Source organism: Furipterus horrens, unplaced genomic scaffold (assembly GCF_987537825.1).
Source record: "Furipterus horrens unplaced genomic scaffold, mFurHor1.1.pri manual_scaffold_6, whole genome shotgun sequence".
Lineage (NCBI taxonomy): Eukaryota > Metazoa > Chordata > Mammalia > Chiroptera > Furipteridae > Furipterus > Furipterus horrens.
This window is the reverse complement of record NW_028327176.1, coordinates 151584476-151603921: the sequence shown is the minus strand read 5'-3', so window position 1 is coordinate 151603921 and position 19446 is coordinate 151584476. Positions and strand designations below refer to the sequence as shown.

The 19446-nt window shown below is 42.5% G+C and overlaps 1 protein-coding gene and 1 long non-coding RNA gene across 8 annotated transcripts in view; one reads left to right on the top strand and one right to left on the bottom strand.

The window, feature by feature from the left end:
• Positions 1-6935, top strand: part of TRAF3IP2 (TRAF3 interacting protein 2) — a 42570-nt gene extending 35635 nt beyond the window's left edge. For both annotated transcript variants that reach the window (XM_090279764.1, XM_090279763.1), the window contains exons 8-9: positions 3393-3467; positions 6171-6935. In XM_090279764.1, coding sequence (XP_090135890.1) covers positions 3393-3467; positions 6171-6317 — 222 coding nt within the window. In that variant the 3' untranslated portion in view covers positions 6318-6935. The remainder of the gene's footprint in view (positions 1-3392; positions 3468-6170) is intronic.
• The window catches only part of LOC150007621 (uncharacterized), a 108586-nt gene that overhangs the window by 33643 nt on the left and 55497 nt on the right, over positions 1-19446 (bottom strand). For all 6 annotated transcript variants that reach the window (XR_016511641.1, XR_016511642.1, XR_016511643.1 and 3 more), the window contains one exon: positions 19199-19400. This is a non-coding gene — a long non-coding RNA (uncharacterized LOC150007621). The remainder of the gene's footprint in view (positions 1-19198; positions 19401-19446) is intronic.

The following is a 19446-nucleotide window of genomic DNA, read 5'->3' as shown; positions in this document are numbered from 1 at the left end:
GTCACAGAGGCAGAGTAGCTGAGTGAAAACGACTTGTGCTGTTGTGTCAGAGAGACATGGTCCAAATTCAGCTTTCTTGCGTGTAGGCTGTGTGACCGTGGGCCCACTGCTTAAACCCCTGGTGCCTCTATGTCTCTATTCAGAATGGGTCACTAACACCATGCTGTTGTGAAGATTAGTGACGTGTTTTTGAAGTGTATGGCACATATTGGATGCTTGATCAAGGGAAACGATTATTGTTCATAGCTCATGAACTATGGAGCCTGGTCAAACTAAAACCAGAGAGAGAAATTTATGGGGCGTTAGACTTACTCAGTATCTGATGGAACACTGACTGAAAATAATTTAGACCTGGCTGTTCTATGGGCTAGCAGTCTTCCTGCTTCCCGTGATTGTAGAGATACTGCAGAGACAGTCATGCTTGACTAGGATGCCAGACTAGACTTGTGACTTTCAAACTCTCCCATGGAGTCCCTAATGGGTGCTCCTATGCGCTGGGGGGTGTGTGTGCTCCAGGCGTCCCACCGCACCTCAGCTAGAGCTCATCTGCCTTTCTCAAGCTTGTTTGTTTACCAAGGATTCTGAGTTTTTAAAAGGTGTGAAAATCACTGGACTAGAACTTGTAAGCTCTGTTTCAGCCTTAACATTCCACAAGTTGGGGAGGCATCTGGAATGGGCCTGAAGGATCACTGACTAGGCCAGAGGATGGGGCAGGAAGCAGAAGTGGTCCAAAAAGGAATAAGGGAGCAGCACAAGGCAGGAGGCAGCCAGACATCCAAGGGACTTGCAGCTTCACCTCAGGGGAAGTTAACTTAAATCAGGTCTGTCCTGTGGATCAGGAGCACAGGAAAGAGGCAGGGTGGGTGGGTATTCCCCCTCTGGATCTTCAGGGTCTCTGTCTCTTTCTCTACCAAGTGCCAACCACTTATTTGAGCTCAGAACCAACCCGAAGTAAAAGCTGAGGCAAGATGGTAAGATCACAGAGTACGGCCAAGGAGCCATGAGACACATCTCCCTCCTATTCCATTCTCTCCCAGTCCCACAGTGCATGGGCAGGTCCTGGAAAAGGATCATTTCTGCCCTAACAGTCAGGGCTGTCTCTGGGGGCTGCCATCCCTTGGCTGTCTGCTGCTGCACGTCTGCATGCCCGCAACCACTCGGTGTCCTGTGTGCATCTCTAGGAACCAGCCAATCCTGGGAGCTGGCAGCTGGTGTGTGGGAAGGGCTCCAGCTCCCTACCAGTTCCCGAGGAAACGTGTCAAGCTCTGCTGGTGTGTGGCAATGCCAGGCAGTAAGACATAGCTCTGCCCCAAAGCTTGCCTGACTGCCCAGCTATAAACCAGATTGTCTCCAAACTCGGTTTCTTGGGTCAACGATGTCTTGGGCCCTTCCTCATCACTGAAGGGGTTGAAGAGGCCAGACACAGAAGGGCCTTGTGTCCACCTGGCTGCCTTCCTGATCCCTTCCAGGCAGCAGCAAACTCTAGGACAGAGGGAGTGAAGATGTGCCTAGGAGGAACTGCATCATAGAGCCAATGACTTCATAGAAAGCCAATATCTGGAAATAGGGGAGAAAATAAACATGCACTGCTGCCAGCTGGCCCCTCCACAGATTGAATAGCCTAGTGAATAAACAAAATTTTACAGTATACAGTGTCCTGGAAGTCAGACACTAAATCCAGTGCTTCACTTTAGCTTGTAAACTATGCCCTTCCTTTCACATATTTGTATTGATGTACTTGGCGCTTTTAGTTGCACGATACTTGGGTCACTTTTAAAGATGCTTTTGGGCTGGCTTGTGTGGCTGGAGCATCGTCCCATCAAATGAAAAGTCACAGGGTCAATTCCTAGTCAGGGCACATACCTAGATTGTGGGTTCAGTCCCCCATTAGGGCATGTACAAGAGGCAACCCATCTCTCTCTCTCTCTCTCTCTCTCTCTCTCTCTCTCTCTCTCTCTCAACAATGAAAAAACAACAACATGTTTTTGATGTCTGATTTTCAAAAAGAGGTGTTTCTGAGAAAACAGCGTGTGGACAATTTGTGTGTGTTGTGTGAATGTGTATGTATGCAGATAAGTGCGAGTGTATAAGGGCATGTGTTAATGAGAGGTTTCTTTTCTTTTTTAAAAAAATTATGTATTTTTTAACAAGGTTAATTTCTTTTATTTTTTAAATTTGTTTTTAGAGAGAGGGGAAAGGAGAAAGAGAGGGAGAGAAACATCAATGTGCGGTTGCCTCTCACACGTCCCCAAATGGGGACCTGACGTGCAACCTAGTCATGTGCTCTGACTGGGAATTGAACCAGCGACACTTGGTTTGCAGGCCGACGCTCAATCCACTGAGCCATAGCAGCCAGGGCTCGAGAGGTTTCTTTGGAGACTTCATTGCCGCTGTCACGTTCTTCTCATTTCTGTTTTTATTCCATGCATGATGAAGACATTCCATATTAAAAATCAATTGGAAGGTGAAATAGTTAGGAACGCATAATTCTGGTTTTGATAGAATTCTTAGCACTTAAATCTTTTTTGGCCACTGTGGTGTCAGAGCAAATTGGAACTGGTGTGGGAAACCTAAAGCTTGGAAGACAGCTCTTCACAACAGACCTCCCTCATCTTCCGCTGCCTCCCAAGCCCATGCTGTGCTCTAGCCCCAAGGCATTACCTGGTCCCAACCCTCAAACATCCTTTCACACCTCCAGACATTTGCTCAGGTCTTTCCTCTGCTGAGAACTCCTTCCCCGTTTTCCCTGCCTGACCATATTCTTCTTCCAGTATCCAAATGACACCTCCCTTATAACTGTCCTTCGAAGCACTGATGTAGAATTGATGGCCCCCATTTGGAGCTTCCACAGCAATTTCCTTATACTTTTCACACTGCACTGTGGTTGGTAATTTACCCTTCTGACTACTTGCTAAACTGTTGGCTTTGTGAGCCTAGGCCTTGTATCAGTGGCATTCTAGTAAACTAGTCTCCGGCTCCCACCCCCACCCCCCCAAAAATTGATGCGTAACATTTGCCCATTTCCATGGTATAAATACTCTCACCACGGCCACTTTCAAGCTACCAGTGTGAAGTCACTGAACACAGAATTGGGAAGTAGCACACATACATTTGTGGGCTGGTATGAACTGGCTCTCTAGACCCTAAAAGGTATCCTGATCCTGGAAACCCAAAGTCTAGCACGGAGTGTGACTTTGAATAGGCCTTCAGTAAATGATCGGGGAATGAGTAAATGGCATTGATGTGTAATGGGGAGAGCATCAAAGGATAAGGGTGTGGCATTCAAATGAGAAAGTCAGAATAAAAATACGATGTGGGCTTGCATGATTGCGGGTACCATTAACTCCTCACCCTTGGTCCTGAAATTAAACCTTGATTTTGGTCTGTTCCAGATGCAGATTGAATTCATAAAACAAGGAAGCATGAATTTCAGATTCATCCCTGTGCTCTTCCCAAATGCTAAGAAGGTAAACAAACAAAATTTTAAAAAACCTTAGAATTCAAGCTTTGCTTTGTTTGCTCTCTGGGGTTTTAAGTGGAAAACCTTGTCAACTCTTTATCACTCCTTAGAGATAACAGTGTTACCAGAAAGATCAACAAGTTGTACCACTCAGTTCAGCAGCCTGAATTGAGCATTATCTGATAGATCATCTATGTCCTAATTATTCAAACAGCCATTACACACAAAGAAGTTACTTGTGTTTTAACTCATGAGCAAAAAAGAGACTGTTCATCTGATACTTCTTATCTCTTGTACATAAAAGTCAAAATGTGTATTTTTTTTTTCCTGGTTGTTCCACGGAAGTATTTTGTTGCGCTTAGTTCAGCTCTCAAAGCTGTAGAATACAGAAATTAAATCTACGCAATTTCCAAAGTAAACTGTTGTGGTTCATATGAGGGTTTTTGCACCAGAAGAGCATACAAGCAGGTTTGGGGGATAGGGGCAAAGAACCATCTGAGGCCATGCACCAGGCGTGGCCAAGGGAAGGCAATGGTAGGGTAAGCCTTGAGGGTCAGACCGCAGCACCCTGAGCTCAGGTGCAGCTTCCCCCTGGAGGCTTCCCAGATGTCAGGATGACATTTGTGCCCTGGATGAGGGAGGGTCCACTGTATGTGAATGGGAACCGAGGGTGGCAGAGTTCACAGCCTGCACGGCAGTATGCCTGGCCATCCCTTGCCCTGCTGGCTCTCATTGCTCTCCCTGCACGTTCTCCTTCCTGGTCTCTCCATCTCCCCTTTGACCTGTCCTCTGCTCTGCTGTCAAAGAGGAACATCCAAAATGTAGCTCTGATCTCTCTCCAGCTGAGAAAATTTGTAATGGTTTCCCAATGACTACAAGATCACGTCCACCGCTCTTAGCATGACTTATGAGGCCCCGTAGAAGAGGGCTGTGCCCACGTGCTCAGCCTGCTCCCCTGTCCCCATGTGCCAATAACTCTCCACTCTGGTCACACTGGACTGTGTCAGCATGCCCTCACGCATGCCACCTTCTTTCAAGTTTCTGCGCCTTCACGCTTTCTTTCTCTCTGCTTGCAATGCCCTTCCCTGACCTGCCTGTCTGGTGAACTCCTGCTTATCCTTACGTTACCCAATCTCACTGGGAGTAATTGTTTAGAATTATTGGAGCATGGTGACAGAAAAAGCTGACCAATTTTTTGTTGGTTTTGTTAATGTTTTTAAACTTCTTCAGACAGTACTTTTGTTGCCTGTGCCCAGAGCAGACTGCTCCTACCGTCTGCCCTCTGGGTGTACAGTAGTCCCTCTCTATGTCGCAGTTCACTTATCGTGGCCTTACTGTATCGAGGGATTTTTTTTTATATTATATTTAATTATTTATTGTGGGTTTTTCGCTATATCGCAGGATTTTGCAGTACTGTACATGTATGTTGTTAAAGTTACTTAGGTTTAAGAGTGTAAAATATGTTTTAAGAACAAAGTAGTGTTTATAAAAGTGTGGAAAGGGTTAATAAGGGATGGGGAATGGTTTCTAAGTGTGTGGGAAGGGTTTATAAAGCCTTAAAATATATATAAATACTAAAGTAAATGTAAGGTTCCTACTTCGCAGATTTTCACCTATCGTGGAGGGGTCTAGAACGTAATACCCACGATAAGTGAGGGAATACTGTACCATTGCCTAGGAAATGGTCCCTTTTTCTGCATATTTTGACTCCCTCATGAGACTGTTAACTGTTCAAGGCAGTAATTGAGCCTTTTCCATTTGGGTGTCATCAGTACCCTGTATGACTGACGCCTGACACATAGCAGGGGCCACTTCTAAGCTCATTGCACAGTCCCCGAAGGACTACCACCGACTCAGGACAACCTGCAGGGCCCTGTGTGACATAGCCCTTCTACCTGCAGACCCCCTCACCTGCTCCCTCACTTCCTCTTCTCTGGCCACGTCATGGCTCCTTAAATAGGCCAGGCTTGCTCCTACCATGGTGCCTTTGCTCTGGCTCTTCTACTCACCTGGACTAGACCTCTTTAAAGCTTATTCCCTTCACTCTTTTCGTAAACACCCTGTTTAAAGCTGCAAACCATTTGTGCTCGCCCCAGCACTGCCTATCCCCTTACTCGGTTTTATTTTTCTCTGCAACATGTCTCACCATCAAACACACTATACGTTTCCCTTGTTCATTGTCTGTCTTTCCCCAACAGAATGTCCACTCCATGAGGGCAGTCTGGAATGGCACCCTCAGGCCCTGGCTCATGGTGTCTGCCTCTGCCTGGTATCCGAGGTCCACTGGGCCCCTCCTGCAAGCCAGACCTGTGGCCGGAGTGAAAGGATAATGAATTAGATTAAGCCCACAGCCTTGGCATGCTTCTTACAAAGTCACAGGGGATTTCGCTCACTCTCCGTGACCTCAGTCCTACCCCTTTTATGTGAGGGTGGTGAAAAGCACATTGAAATGCAGAGGGCAGGTAGCCTGGGAGACTGACAGAAAACGCTGCGCACATGTGGTTTCCATAACAAGATACACAGCTTGCGCCCGAAGGCAAGAGCTTGTCACATGCTAACCCCTTCCAAAACCCAGCAGCGCAACTCCCAGGAGCGTTAGGTAGGAAACGCCCCTGAAGAGAAAACCCTAGATGTTCGGGAACTGAGCCTGGGATCTGGAATCCAGGTTTTTCCCTAATGGCCTTTGCTCCTGTCGTTCTCTCTCCCACAGGAGCATGTGCCCACCTGGCTGCAGAACACTCACGTCTACAGCTGGCCCAAGAATAAAAAAAACATCCTGCTGCGACTGCTCCGAGAGGAAGAGTACGTGGCTCCTCCCCGGGGGCCTCTACCCACCCTTCAGGTGGTACCCTTGTGACACCCTCCATCCACAGATCACTGGGGCCGTGCCACGTCTGAGGCCCTGTTCTCACAGGGATGCTTCTATCTAAGGCTGGCTGGCAGCATTTATGGCCGTTTGTTTTCAGTCCCTCCCTGAGGGACCCTCCAACCCCAGAAAACCTGTTCTGCAGAGTATTTTTCCTCCTGAGACCTCCACAGACTGTCTTTGAAGTGGAGACCCCAGCTGCTCTGCATTCCCTGCTTCCTGTACTCACTGCCTGCTCCTCCTAACAGTCTGACTTGTCTATTCCAGGCCTCTCACTGCTTAGCAAGTAGATCATGTAAATGATGTTGCAGTACATGTACATGACCACAAACACTCTTCCATTGTTTAAGGCTACTTATATGTGTTTGCCAAATACTCGTGTGGCCTCAGACCAAAAAGATTCATGTACATATAATAAAATGTTTACTCTTTTGTAACACTGTGTTTTACTTATCTCATAGTAGGTAGATATATATTAATTAATTTATAACAATATGGGCAGTTGCTTCAGGGGACAGCAATAAAGCTTCTTAGATATAATAATAGATAAATGTAACAGATTACTTTGTATTAAAAGATTCAAGCCAGATAAACAATCCCTTTAACATAGTCTGGAAAACTTTATTCTTTCAATAGAACTTCTAAACAAAACAACTTTGTATAACACATAACCATGATTCTAAATAGAATCATAATTCTTAGGGTCTGGGTATATACATAAAAGTATTTGTGTATTATATGACGTGACAAGGGATGTATAATTCAGGCTACAATTATGGTTTGGGAGACCTGTTTTCTAGTCTCGTTTCTCTTACTAACTAGCTGTGTGACCTTAAGCAAGTCCTTTCACCTTTCTGAAACTCTAGGGACTCATTTATAAAATGACATAGACAAAAAAGTATCTCTAATGACCTTACAAGGTTTAAGGTATAGGATCTAAATTCTAAATACTCTGTTTAGGAATGACTGAGTTTTCATTTTCATAATTATTTTCACAGGGGATGAAATTACATTTTCTTAACAGGGACATTTTCTTCCTTTGTTTTAAAATATCTTCAGTAATAACCTCACATTAATAATTTTAGGAAAAAATACATATTTTGCTCATCTGGTCTGCAAAAAATATAAACAAATATTTAAATATATTTAAAGATATAGTATATTCTACTATATAGGACAAGGTGAGATGACTTTAATTATGGCACAAGATGACTAAGCCAATATGAAGACTTCGGAGGTGAGAGCTACTGCTTCTCTTGTCTGTCTACCTAACCTCTTAAGGCACACTTGTGCTAGGAGATAGTTCCATAGGGAAGACAGATACTGCTCAGCTATAAATAAGGAACTTTGCTAATGAAATGCAAAGAACACTAGTTTTATTTATATTATAACCTAGATGTCTACAGAGTAAGATGAATGTCTGTTTTTTAAAAAAGAAAAGTTAGTATACCTTCAATATTCATTTATAAGACTCAATGACAATTACCTTTATCTTCTTTCTTTCTTTTTATTATCTTTTTTTTGCCCAGGAAAGATGGCATCCTTAAGGAGTCTACACACAGTTATAAATTGGATGACATCAGCAATTAGTACTCTGAAATGTTTCTAGTTTGCAAAGGTTTAAAAATGTGATGTTATTAGCCCTCCCTCCCTCAGAGACCTGTGCTGAGTGCTCAGCCACTATTCCTACCCCAGGTAAATAACAAGCAAAGGTCCCTGGTGTTCCGCAGATAGTCATTAAAGTGTTGCAGCTGGTAGAGAAAAAAAAAAGTACGTATGACACCTGTCCAAGTGATGAAAGTGTGACCCCTGATGTTTCTATGAAACCTGATGACTACAAACATCAAAGGAATTTTAACAACAATTTTAGAGCACTGACACTAAGATTAACACTTGATTCATTTATTCATTATCCTGCTCCTCATGCATCCATCTGTAGATATTTTGGAGGTGGAGGTGGGGTATGGCTAACTGTAAAAATAATCCCTTAGCCTCAGGCTTTATTCAGACCTAACCTGATTGTAGGGGGGATGTGTGCAGAATGCAGGGTTAGATTCTTGTCTAATATTTAGTGACTAACTTAATATTTAAAATATAAGTTTTAATTTCAGTGACTAGTTTCAAAATGTCTGCCTCTTTAGTTTAATTTAACTTCCATATTGTTCAAAGACATCTTGGTTCATGGCTACAATCAAAGTATCAGACTAGCTATTTTTCAGCTGAGTGCTCAGAAAAATTATTGTGGTTGATAAGGCTTTTCTTTTTTTTTCCTATTTAATAAATCTCTGTTTTGAACATCCCAGACCTTGTTTCATGGTCTTGCCAAGCATTCTTCTTAACCTGAGCCATTTCATCAACCATCTCCTCCACTTCGCCGAACACCCCATTGTCATCATCACCTTTGCCAAATGGATTACGAAGTCCTATGATCACTGGGAAATGGTCCAGAAAGAGTCTCTCAAAACACAGGATCTTTCTGTTCCTTCTTAATGAACCAAGAATGAGTGAGACCCACCTCCTATGGGCAGCTAAAATGACAAGGAAGGTTAGTCTGTGGGAGAATATCACAAAGTAGAAGTGCAACTCATCTTGAAGGATTATGCACTATTTTTCAAGAAAATAGCTTTCTATGAGCCCACCAGCCAAATAAACAAAAACCAGGCAGGAGAAAGAAAGCACCAAAATCACAGAGATCTGAAAAGCCGGGGCAGCACAAGAACTAAAAACACTTGTCACTCATACACAGATGGACAGAGAAGGGATCTATCAAATACCACAGATAACCAAGGTAATGAGGCAGCTCAGAAAGAAAATGAAAAATCTTCAGAAAATAAACGTTTGAAGACATAGAAATAGGTGATTTGAAAGACAGAATTCAAGACTGCAGTCTTGGAAAAAACTCAGCGAGTTACAATACAAGAAACACAGAGAGGCAATGTGATGAACTCAAATAAGAATCAGTGAACAAAACGAGTACTTACCAAAGAGATTGAAACTTTAAAAAAGAACCAAATAGACATTCTGAAAATGAACTCAATGAAAGAAATAAAGAATGAACTAGCAAGGAAAAAAAAGCAAAAGCACCCAAATCAGCTTAATTCTCATATCATTTGTTTCTGTCATAGAATTATCCGTCTGGGAAAGACCCTAGAAGTCCCGTACATCTGCCGTTTTGTTTTCTGAGTGAGAAAACTGGGGCCCTCAGAAACCGTGGCTTGTCTAAGTTGTGCTAGAACCTAGACATCTTGGTTTCCAGTGTACAGACATGTGTTTGGTGAACATAGAAAGCTTTCTGGGTTTTGATGACAGATTTTGTTCAACACCTGACCCACTATCTCCCAGAGGTAAACCGAGCCTCCTGCTCTGAGGAGGCCAGAGGGGAGACGTGCCTCCATCCTCTGGTGGCTGGAGGATTAAACGATCATGTTGCAACTTGTTCTGTGGGAAATTGTTTGGAGAATTCTTTATTGCTGTGATTATATGGAGTGTGGCTTTTCCTGAAATAGCTTGGCATGTTTATTTTATACTGATATTATACAAAATCTTGATACCTTCCTGAAGCTTACAGTCAAAACCTGATACTGCGCAGATCAATTTCTTTTCATTTTAACTGGCCAATCTCCAAAATAAAAACAATGAAAATGGTTTTTATTTTGAAACATGTTCCATTCATCTTTCCCTCACATTTCTGATGCTGCAGAGAGGCACTTGTAGGAATAATGCGTAGCTGTTTGCAACACCTGCACTACCTTCCAGATGAAGAAATGAGAAATGTATGGGTCACGTGATCTCTCCTTTGGGTGGGGGGAGGCTGCAGGAAGGGCACCTTTTATCAAGAGGCACATCAACAGCACAAAGGAGCCTAGCTCAGTCAATACAGCTGGCATTCAGGGAGGCCTTGTGCCCAGGCAAGATAGCATGTTCCTAACTTCATGCATATTTGTTCCATTTTCTATTGGAAAGAGCTTTCAGATAGAATTGCAGGACACTGGGTGGGAGGCTTTCACAGACCCTGGGCAGTCACCTGCTGCCAGTTCACCTACGTGTGCCACAGCCCGTCCATCTAGGACTGTGCACTTGCTCCCAAATTCTTAGTCTCAAGCCAAGCAGGTTATACGAAGAACACACAGTGCTGTTTAGTTCCCTATTTAACTTTCAAGGAGAGTATGAGAGGGATCTCGGTCATACCTATCCCAGTGTTTAGAAAGTGATATTTGAGCCTTGGCTAAACAATGAAGAAAGTCTTGGACTGAAGAGTACCTGGGCAAAAGGGACCATGTTCTGGGCTTGCCTGCTGTTTTCTAGAAACATGGCTATGGAAGGAATAATTGCAGTCCCCAGATCTCCCAGGACTTGCAAACTAAAACCTCAAGGACATACATTTCTTATCCCTTGCCTGACCTCCCTTTGCTCCCTTCACCAGGAAGGTGATGATGGCAGCTGGGGAGACAAAGGAGAAGAAGGGAGGGAGGGAGGGAGGGAGGGAGGAAGAGAGAGGACTCATGCCTGATGGATCCCATTAGGCTTAGTGTGCAAAGCAAGCTGAGATGAAGTAGCTGCTCTGGTATGCATCCAAAACTGCTGTTCTATTTTTAGTTTCTTCTGCGTGCTTCTTAGCCACACTGTTGTCCGCCTGGGCACCTGGATCAGCAGCAAAACATGGAACTGTGCCACTCATTTGTAAGTCTGGAAGGACAGAGCCCATTGATGCAGGGCTTGTTTATGGCTGACAGGGAAGGGGGACTGGGAATGTTAATGAGGACTGCTCTCTGAAGCATGCCTTCATGGTTAGCTAGGAGTTCAAAGGCGGAGGCGGCCTCAGTCCTGCACAGAACAAATGGGAACTGCTGATAGAGGGAAGGAGAAATCAATTATGCTGTCACAGGCTTCCATGTCATTGTGTTGGAGTTGTTAGAAAAGGTAGGACAAGGACCAGATCTCAAAAGGAAACAAAGCCACATGGCCTTGAAGTATAACGAGTTTGCCATGGCAACTGATGGAAATGAGCCTCCCGGGCACCGAGCAGGTGTGTTATCTTACAGAATAAACATACTTCTCTCACTCCCTGGTTTTTATAATAAAACCTGTGTTTGGATTACTCCCCCCCCCCCCTTTGTTACCCAGAGAGGTTGGCTGTTGCTCAATCAGCCCAAGGCTCTAGCGATGGAAATGTAATCAGTGTTATCAAAAGGGCTGCTTTTGAAAAGCTGGCACTGGGCTTGGCTGCCAGCCTCGTCACTGAGCAGCAGCTGGGCTGCAGGTACCTGTCTTGGCCTTTGCACTTTCCAGGTGATGTCCTCCATAGAAAGCCTCGCCACTCATTCATCCAGGTGTATGGTGAGGCTGGGCTCTCCCATGGGTGCTGCATTCTTCCAAGAGGAGAAGTGTCTTTAGGTGAGGCTGGGGCCTGACCAGTTTTCAGCATCCTGTGTTATCTGGGAAAGGGTTCCTTGAGTTCACAGATTAACTGATTCTATCTTCCATCTGCTGTTGTCTACAAAGTTCAGTTACTCAGAAACTTGCAGAGAACTGCTGTTTCCCTGAGCTTTAAATCCCTCTCAACTGGGTCCTGGGTTGGTAGAATCTCATGTCTGAAATGTACACAAGATGTGGAGAGTTTATACAGTCCCCCCAAGTGAAAAAGAAAAGTTTACTTTTTATGGTTGCAAGGTCAAAAATAATGATAAAGTAGGATAGGTGTATTTTCATTTTTCTCCCTTTGTGTCTACAGGAAAACTTCTTCCACTCTGACTTCAAATTGGTTGTCAAAACAAGAGGCTCATTCACAATGGGCTCCTCGAACACAGACGATTCTGAACAACGTTGCAGCCAAACAACTGAATTGAAGAGAACTTGTGCAGCAGGGGCCAACCAGCTCAAGACAGACCTGGCGAGCAGCAGTTCATGTTCCACAACACCCCCCCCCCCCCCGCTTCTGTCTGTGCTTCTTCCCTCCAACAAGATGCCCAGCACCATCCCCAGCCCCTCTTGCAGAGCCCTTGCCTACCAGACGACGCCCTGGATGCCCCTCTGCACATCACCTTAACTTTGATCCTAATAAGAAAGAAAACAGCTGCCTGGAGAACTAACTGAATCTCTGGTGTCACTGGAGGAAAGGGTTTCATGCACCCCATGCAGCCAGGAAAAGCAGTATCACGAAGTTCAAGCATGAAACCATGCTGTGAGCTCACCTGAAGGTGGGGACATTGCAAAGTGAGTGGGCAGGGCCTTTCCACATTCAGGTTTTGAAAATCCAAGATTCAAACTAAGTCTGTGAATATAAGACACATGAAGAAGTCCTTGACACACAGGGTGAGCATGAAAGTCCCAGCCCCCTCATGCCATCATTCCTAATGAAACTGTCATTCAAAAGGTACTGTCAGAACAGTTGCAGAGTGAGTTAAACAACAGTTATTGATCAGCAACCAATCTCCAACTACTTATTAATGCCTCCTATGTGCCAGGTACTATGCTTGGCACAAAGAGGAGTGATACATGCTGTTGCGCTCCAATTACTTAAACTCTAGCTGGGGAGATAGGCCAGAGAGTGCACAGAGACCCAACCCCAGGCAGCGTACGGTAAATGCCCAGCAACTGGGCCAGCGGGTCCCTTTTCCCTGACCCTGAAGATGACTCAGGACTGAACTCACATTTATGTAGTTTCAAGGTCAGATCTTCAAGGAAGCAGATGACTGGAGATTTTTCCTCATGAACATAAGACCTACTCATCTCTCCCTCCCACATACACCTTTCAGATTATAATATTCAGAGTACCGATAAATCGCCATGTAAATGAGATCTGAGATTAGGGGACAGACTGTAAGAAATGGGGACGTATGAAAAAGCAGGCAGAGTACGCATATTAAAACAGTAAGTGATAATGCAGCCTGCAGGGCACATAACAGCCCTCTCTAAACAGCAGCCTAGCTCCATGCCTCCAGAAGGGCCAGAGAGCATTGCTGCGAGTGGGCAGGTGCGGATGTGCTTGTTACCCTGCAGCCTCCCCTCTGCAGAAGCAGAAACCTGGCCAGTGCTGGGATCTGCTGGGAGAGAGCAAGTGGGTTTCTGCACTAAGTAGGGTGTGGAGAATGTGTGAAGCTGAGCCTGTCAGCTAAATATACAAATAATTGAGCGAGAAAGCAGAAATGTGATCATTTGCTGCAACAGGCGAAGAAACACGCTCCATGAATGAATATGGACATTGTCCAATTTCCCCAAACAAAATCTGTGGCAGAAACACTGACCAAGTGGAGTCTGTGATGTGTCCTAACATGTTTCTCACTCACGCATGCAATGAAACCTGGTTATCAGACAAACCCGAGTTTGAATCCCAGTTCACTCAGTTAGTTACAAGTTGTGTGGCCTTAGCCATGTCATTTTACCTCAGTCTCAGCCATGAAACGGAGGACAGACCATCTCCCAGGGAGGTTGTCAGGATAAGGTAAGATGTGTGAGAGAAAGCCAGGGTCATGCCTGGCATGCAGTGAACACTCAATAAATGTTCCTTCCTTGTTTGCCTTTCCCTTCTTGCTTTCTACCTCATAGTTAATAATTATTTATGAGGACTTTAAATATCTTCTTATTTACAAAAAGGCAAATAACAAATCCTAACCAAAAAAAAAAAAAGTTTCATTTTAAAAATGAAGCCTTGGGAGAGGTCAGCATGTAAACTTTTAAGCTTAAAACTTCCATCTAGTTTTTCAGAGAAGCTGATCAGCATAGTTTTTTTCTTACTAAGGCCTGGGAGAGGCCATAGTCTACTCATGGAACAGTTGAAGCATCTGGGGACAGCCTTCTTTCCTCTAACAACTTGCTACACAGTGAGACTGAGCAGCGCTGGCTGGAACATACCAAACTCAGCAATGATGTTTGACTTGAAAGGAAACTAACTTGCACAATTCATAATGGGGCCTCAAAAATAAGATAATGGATGTGAAAGTATTTTGAAAAGTAATCTGAAAAGCATATTGTGTTCATATTATACCTATTATTAAAAAACGAAAATTTGAATTCAGGTTGGAGAAACTGCTCTGCTCTGCCCTAGCTCTGCTTTTCCAAAAAATGAGCCATCACTATCAACCCCCACACAGCCCACTCTGCACCACCTAGCCATGGAGGAAGGGGTGGGAGGGCTGGTTAAGCAAACATTTAAATTGAAAAGGAGTTACCATACCCATTAGTGTTTATCAAACCCCTTTTTTGTTTTCAAAAGGAAAAAGGTTCTCTTGACACTTCCTTCACGTTGACTTAAATAATTTTCATTGTATTATTCCTTAAATATGTACAAAATCATATAACTACACACAAGAGTTTTATGCTTATAGCTCATTAAAAACTATAAGAACACAAAAATGAAAACATTTTAGAGATTTGCTGCACAACAGTGTGAAAGTATGTCACACTTAAAACTGGTTATGATGGTAAGTTTTATGTCATGTGTCTTTTACTACCATTTTAGAAAACTATAAGAACAAATCAAAATTACAAATCAAATAAAAACAAAATCACCAGGTAAATTCAAACAAAAAACATCAATTTAGTGTAAAGGTGGTAACATTTTCTGAAACTAAAGCCAATGTTCGGTTTAATTAAAATTTATACACCTAATTAGAAAAGCATAATAAGATGTTTTTATGCATTTTCTGTTTCAATTGTTGACTTAGATATTTGATTTGGGGCATGATAGACATTCATTTGAATCACAATTATTATCATTATTATAATTTTCCCTCCTATCAGGTTACTCATTTGAAACCATCAGTTGATTATTTTAATTGGTCCAACTGAGTTAAAAATGGTGCTCTACAAAATATAATATTGATAAATAATTTTTAAAAAACTTCTAACACAAAGTTCTTCGTGGAGAATATTTGCAAAGTATATTTCATATAAACACAGAATAAAACAAATACCTCTTCTTATAACCTAAATAAAGTGACTACTTTGCCTAGTTTCTTTTGAGTTCAACCTATGCTACCATGAGACCTGTAATGACTCCATTTTCTCACCATTTTTCTTTGTTTCAACTACTGCGAAGTATAAAACTTCATTTATGTTGGCACCATGATTCATTGGCCTTCACTTTGCATGAATGCATCATTTCTGTACTAGGTCTGTCTGGTTCTTTTCTCAGTCATCGATAACAATTTAAGCAGCGTGATTATTTTTATGCTAGAAAATCTAAAGTAATTTATTAAATAAATTAAGAGATTACACTTAATCACATTTTACCATATCACTGAAAAAAAACAGTTTTAGCTTTATAACTTGTAAGGTAATTCAATATGATCATTATCAAACAGGAAGCAAGATGTTTTTGTTATTCTGATACCAGAAATGCCAATCTAAAGACCACTGACGCTGTAATGCCTAGCACAGTGACTATAGTTAATAATACGGTGTTACATATTAGAAAGTTGCTACGAAAGTAAATCTAAAAAGAAGAAAGACTACCGACACATTAAAAGTTAAACATTGCCACATTAACTATCATTTGGTGCCAACTCAATTTTAAACACAAAGCACTAACACTAAAAGTATGTAGTTATAATATGAACAACCAGATAAGCCAGATAAGCTTGCATTTTATTACATTTTTTAGATCATCATTGAAATGGAAACACATTATTACTAACAGGCCATCAATAATACATAAATGTATAGACTTGTCTAGTTTAAGGAAAACTTGATATATACAAATCTCTAAAGAATTAGAACACGGAAAAGTGGAATGAGAAGGGCTGGTACATGAGAAAGGCCTACATGGTGTTGGGACCAAAAAAGGTGGATGAAAGCGACATCCCTGCAGAGCATCCGCTTGGCTCAGTGTCAGAACCAAAGCGGACTGAGAAGGTGACTTAGAGCTGAGTATTGAGCCCCAAGTGGGTTGATGATGGGGGAGGGGGGCAGCCTAGCACGGGGTTTCAGAGCTCACATAGGGTAAGGAGAGTAGTCTTGTAAAAGAATAGCCTAGTGTGAGGTGTTGGAATCCAGGTGGGCTGAAGAGGGTACCCCTGTAGAGAAGCAGACTGGCATGGGATTTCAGAGTCCCACCTCTGGGGAGGGGAGTGTCTGTATAAAAAGGTGGTCCAGCACAGGTTGTTATAGCCAAAATATGTGTGCTGCCTAATAACAGAGCACCTAATATTCCTGATAAACATCGCATGTGATATTCCCACTAAGTTATATAACTCAACCATGAGAAAACATCAGAGAGACACAAATGGAGGGGCATTCTGTATAATGACTGCCTTATATTCTTTAAATGTCAGGATCTGAAAGTCGAAGAAAGACAGAAGAACTACTCAGATTGAAGGAGACTCAGGAGACGAGAAATAACTGCATTGGCTCTGAAAGGGAATCGTTTTGCTGTTAAGTAATTATTGGGCCATGGAGAAACTTGACTGAAATCTGGGGATTAAACTTCAATATATCAATGATAACTTCCTAATTTTGCTGTTTGGGCTGTAAGGGAATGTCTCTGAAGACACCTCACTAAGATATTTATGAGTGATGGAGCAAATGAGATCGGCAACTTCCTTTCAAATGGTTTGGGGGGTAAAGGTCTTGGTACTTTACTTACAACTTTTCTCAAAATTTGAGATTGTCTCATAATTAAAAATATAATATTATAATGTTAAGTTTTTAAAAGAGATTTTAAAAATCATGTATCAAGTATGACCAACAGTACAAGTTGCACTACAGTAAATGTTTCCATATTGAGCACTTACTATGTGTCAGACACTGGAGTACATAGTTTGTATACTTTATCTTATTAAACTTCACACCAGTCTTACAAAGTGGGTATTACTAGTTTCATTTCACAGATGAGGAATCTGAGGCTCACAGAGGCTAAGTAACTTGCCCAAGTACTTAACTAACCTATTGCACTGCTCAGAGGAATGAAAAAAATGCCCAAAATGTTAATAGCAGTAGTCTCTGGGCAGTGGGACTATGAATGACTTTTAGCTTTTCCTTTTGTAGTTTTCAGTATTTTCCAAAATATCCGCCATGGCATATTGCTTTTGGAATTATGAAAAAAAAAAAGTTGTCATTTAAAAAGTAAACCATTTGTTGCAAAGCAATGTTATAAAAATATGCTGATAATCCAAAACCATATTGAACCCAAACTATTAATAGTCACACTATTTCTTAGAAGTGATATTATTTCTGATTTTTCATTAAAAAGTTTTTGCTTCTCTGTAATTTATTATGTTTCTGTAATTCATTCATTCATTCAACAAATATTACTGACCATCTGCTATGGTTTATTTTTATAAGAAAAAATTCTTAAAGAAAAAATATGTGTAGTATAAGTCCAAAGGTGTAAACTATATTCAAAAATCAGAAAGAAAGAATATATATGCTTAGAAAAAGACTGCTAGCAGCAGTTATGTTTCAGTGGTGAATTAGAGGAAATTTTATCTCCTCCAATACTTTTTCTACGCTTTCCCAGTTTTCAACAATATATGTTATTTATATAGCCTATTCATGGTTGGGTCTCCAGTACTTAAAGAGTACCTGGCACAAACTAGCAGTTGAAGATTTGTTGAAGAAATGCTGCTGAGTACAAATGCCTTCAAAACATAGCTTTTAAAAGCAGCACTGAACTTTATTTATTTATTAGCTTATGGTAGTTGGCAAACTTTTCATTCAACCTGCTCTGTTATCTGGAGAGGACCTAAGAGAAGGCCCAGGAGTAGTACAGAGCTCTGGCTGCCATTTACCAGGTGGTGGTGATGGGGAGAGCAATGCTACAGAAAGACAGGGTGAGCAGAAAGAGGGGACACAATATTATGTTGTTTTATTATATTTATCAAGATTCCTAGCCAACAAATTTCCAGGAGAATTGGAGGTGACCTCACTCTCCTTGCATCTGTGGAGGAGAGAATTCGTGCTGTAATAGCTGCATTTCTTGGGAGCGACATCTGAGGTTCGCAAATGAACAGAGGGGTGGGATGAGGTTGGGATGACTCGGTCATAGCTCCTATGTTGCTTGTAATAATGAAGCCCATTTCTCTGGTGTAATAAATTAACTTGGATCATAAACTCTAAGAGAGTCCCTTAGCTGGTGCATGAATCCAGCTGACTTCCCAGCATCCACATCTCCACTTGGCTGTCCAACTTTGTACTCATTTATAGGCAGGTTACGAGCTATAACGATAATGCCAAATCTGAAGATTCTCAAACATCACATGAAGTAGTCCTTAGGCGTACCCAGGGATAGTACTAGAAGAAACAAACATTGAAGTTATCCTCGAATCCTCTCTTTCTCTTCCATGCATACATTGGCAAATTCTGTTGGTTCTCCTCAAACTATACCCACAATGTGACCACTGCCCCGCTCTTACCTCTTTAGGGTTACTGAAGAAGCCTCTTAACTACCCCCCTGCTTCAGCCCTTGGCCCCCTGGTATATTTCCCACACAGCACCCACAAGGAGTCTTTGAAAATCTAACTCAGATACTGTCTTTTCACAAAAATCTACAATGGCCATTGCCTCTGTGTCCCACAACTCTGTTATCTTTCTGATCTAATTTTCTACAGCTTTCCCCTTGCTTGCTCCACTTTAGCCACCTCAACTCCTTGCTGTTCCTCATACACGCCAGGCAGTTTTCCCTTGCTCTATCCTCTGCAGGAAGTTGCCCTGCCCCCATCCAATGGCCCTCTCTCTCACACCTGAAATCTCTTCTCAAATATCACCTTACCGGAGAGACTACCCGTTACCATCAATGTCAAGCAGAAGCTACCTACCCAGACACCATCTCCTTTCTTGGGCTTTTTTCTTCATAGCAACCATCATCATCTGGGACATTTGTGCCCACCAAGTGTGTCCAGCTTTCCCAAATACAAGGTATAAGTGCACTCTCTCACCTTTTGAAGTTTGGTGCAGCCGTGTGACTTGCTTTGTCCTGTGACGTGTGAGTAAAAGTGTCCTGTTTCACTTCGGGCATAAGCTTTAAGAGCCAGTGTGCAATTCACCACTGTGTCATCTCCCTCTGCCATGGAGATGAGCTATACTCCAGACAGTCTGGGTCCCAGGGTGAAGCTGCACAGAGCACAGCCCCCAGCTGGCCTGCAATGAGCATGTGGTGTCCAGTGAGAACTAAATTATGTTGTCT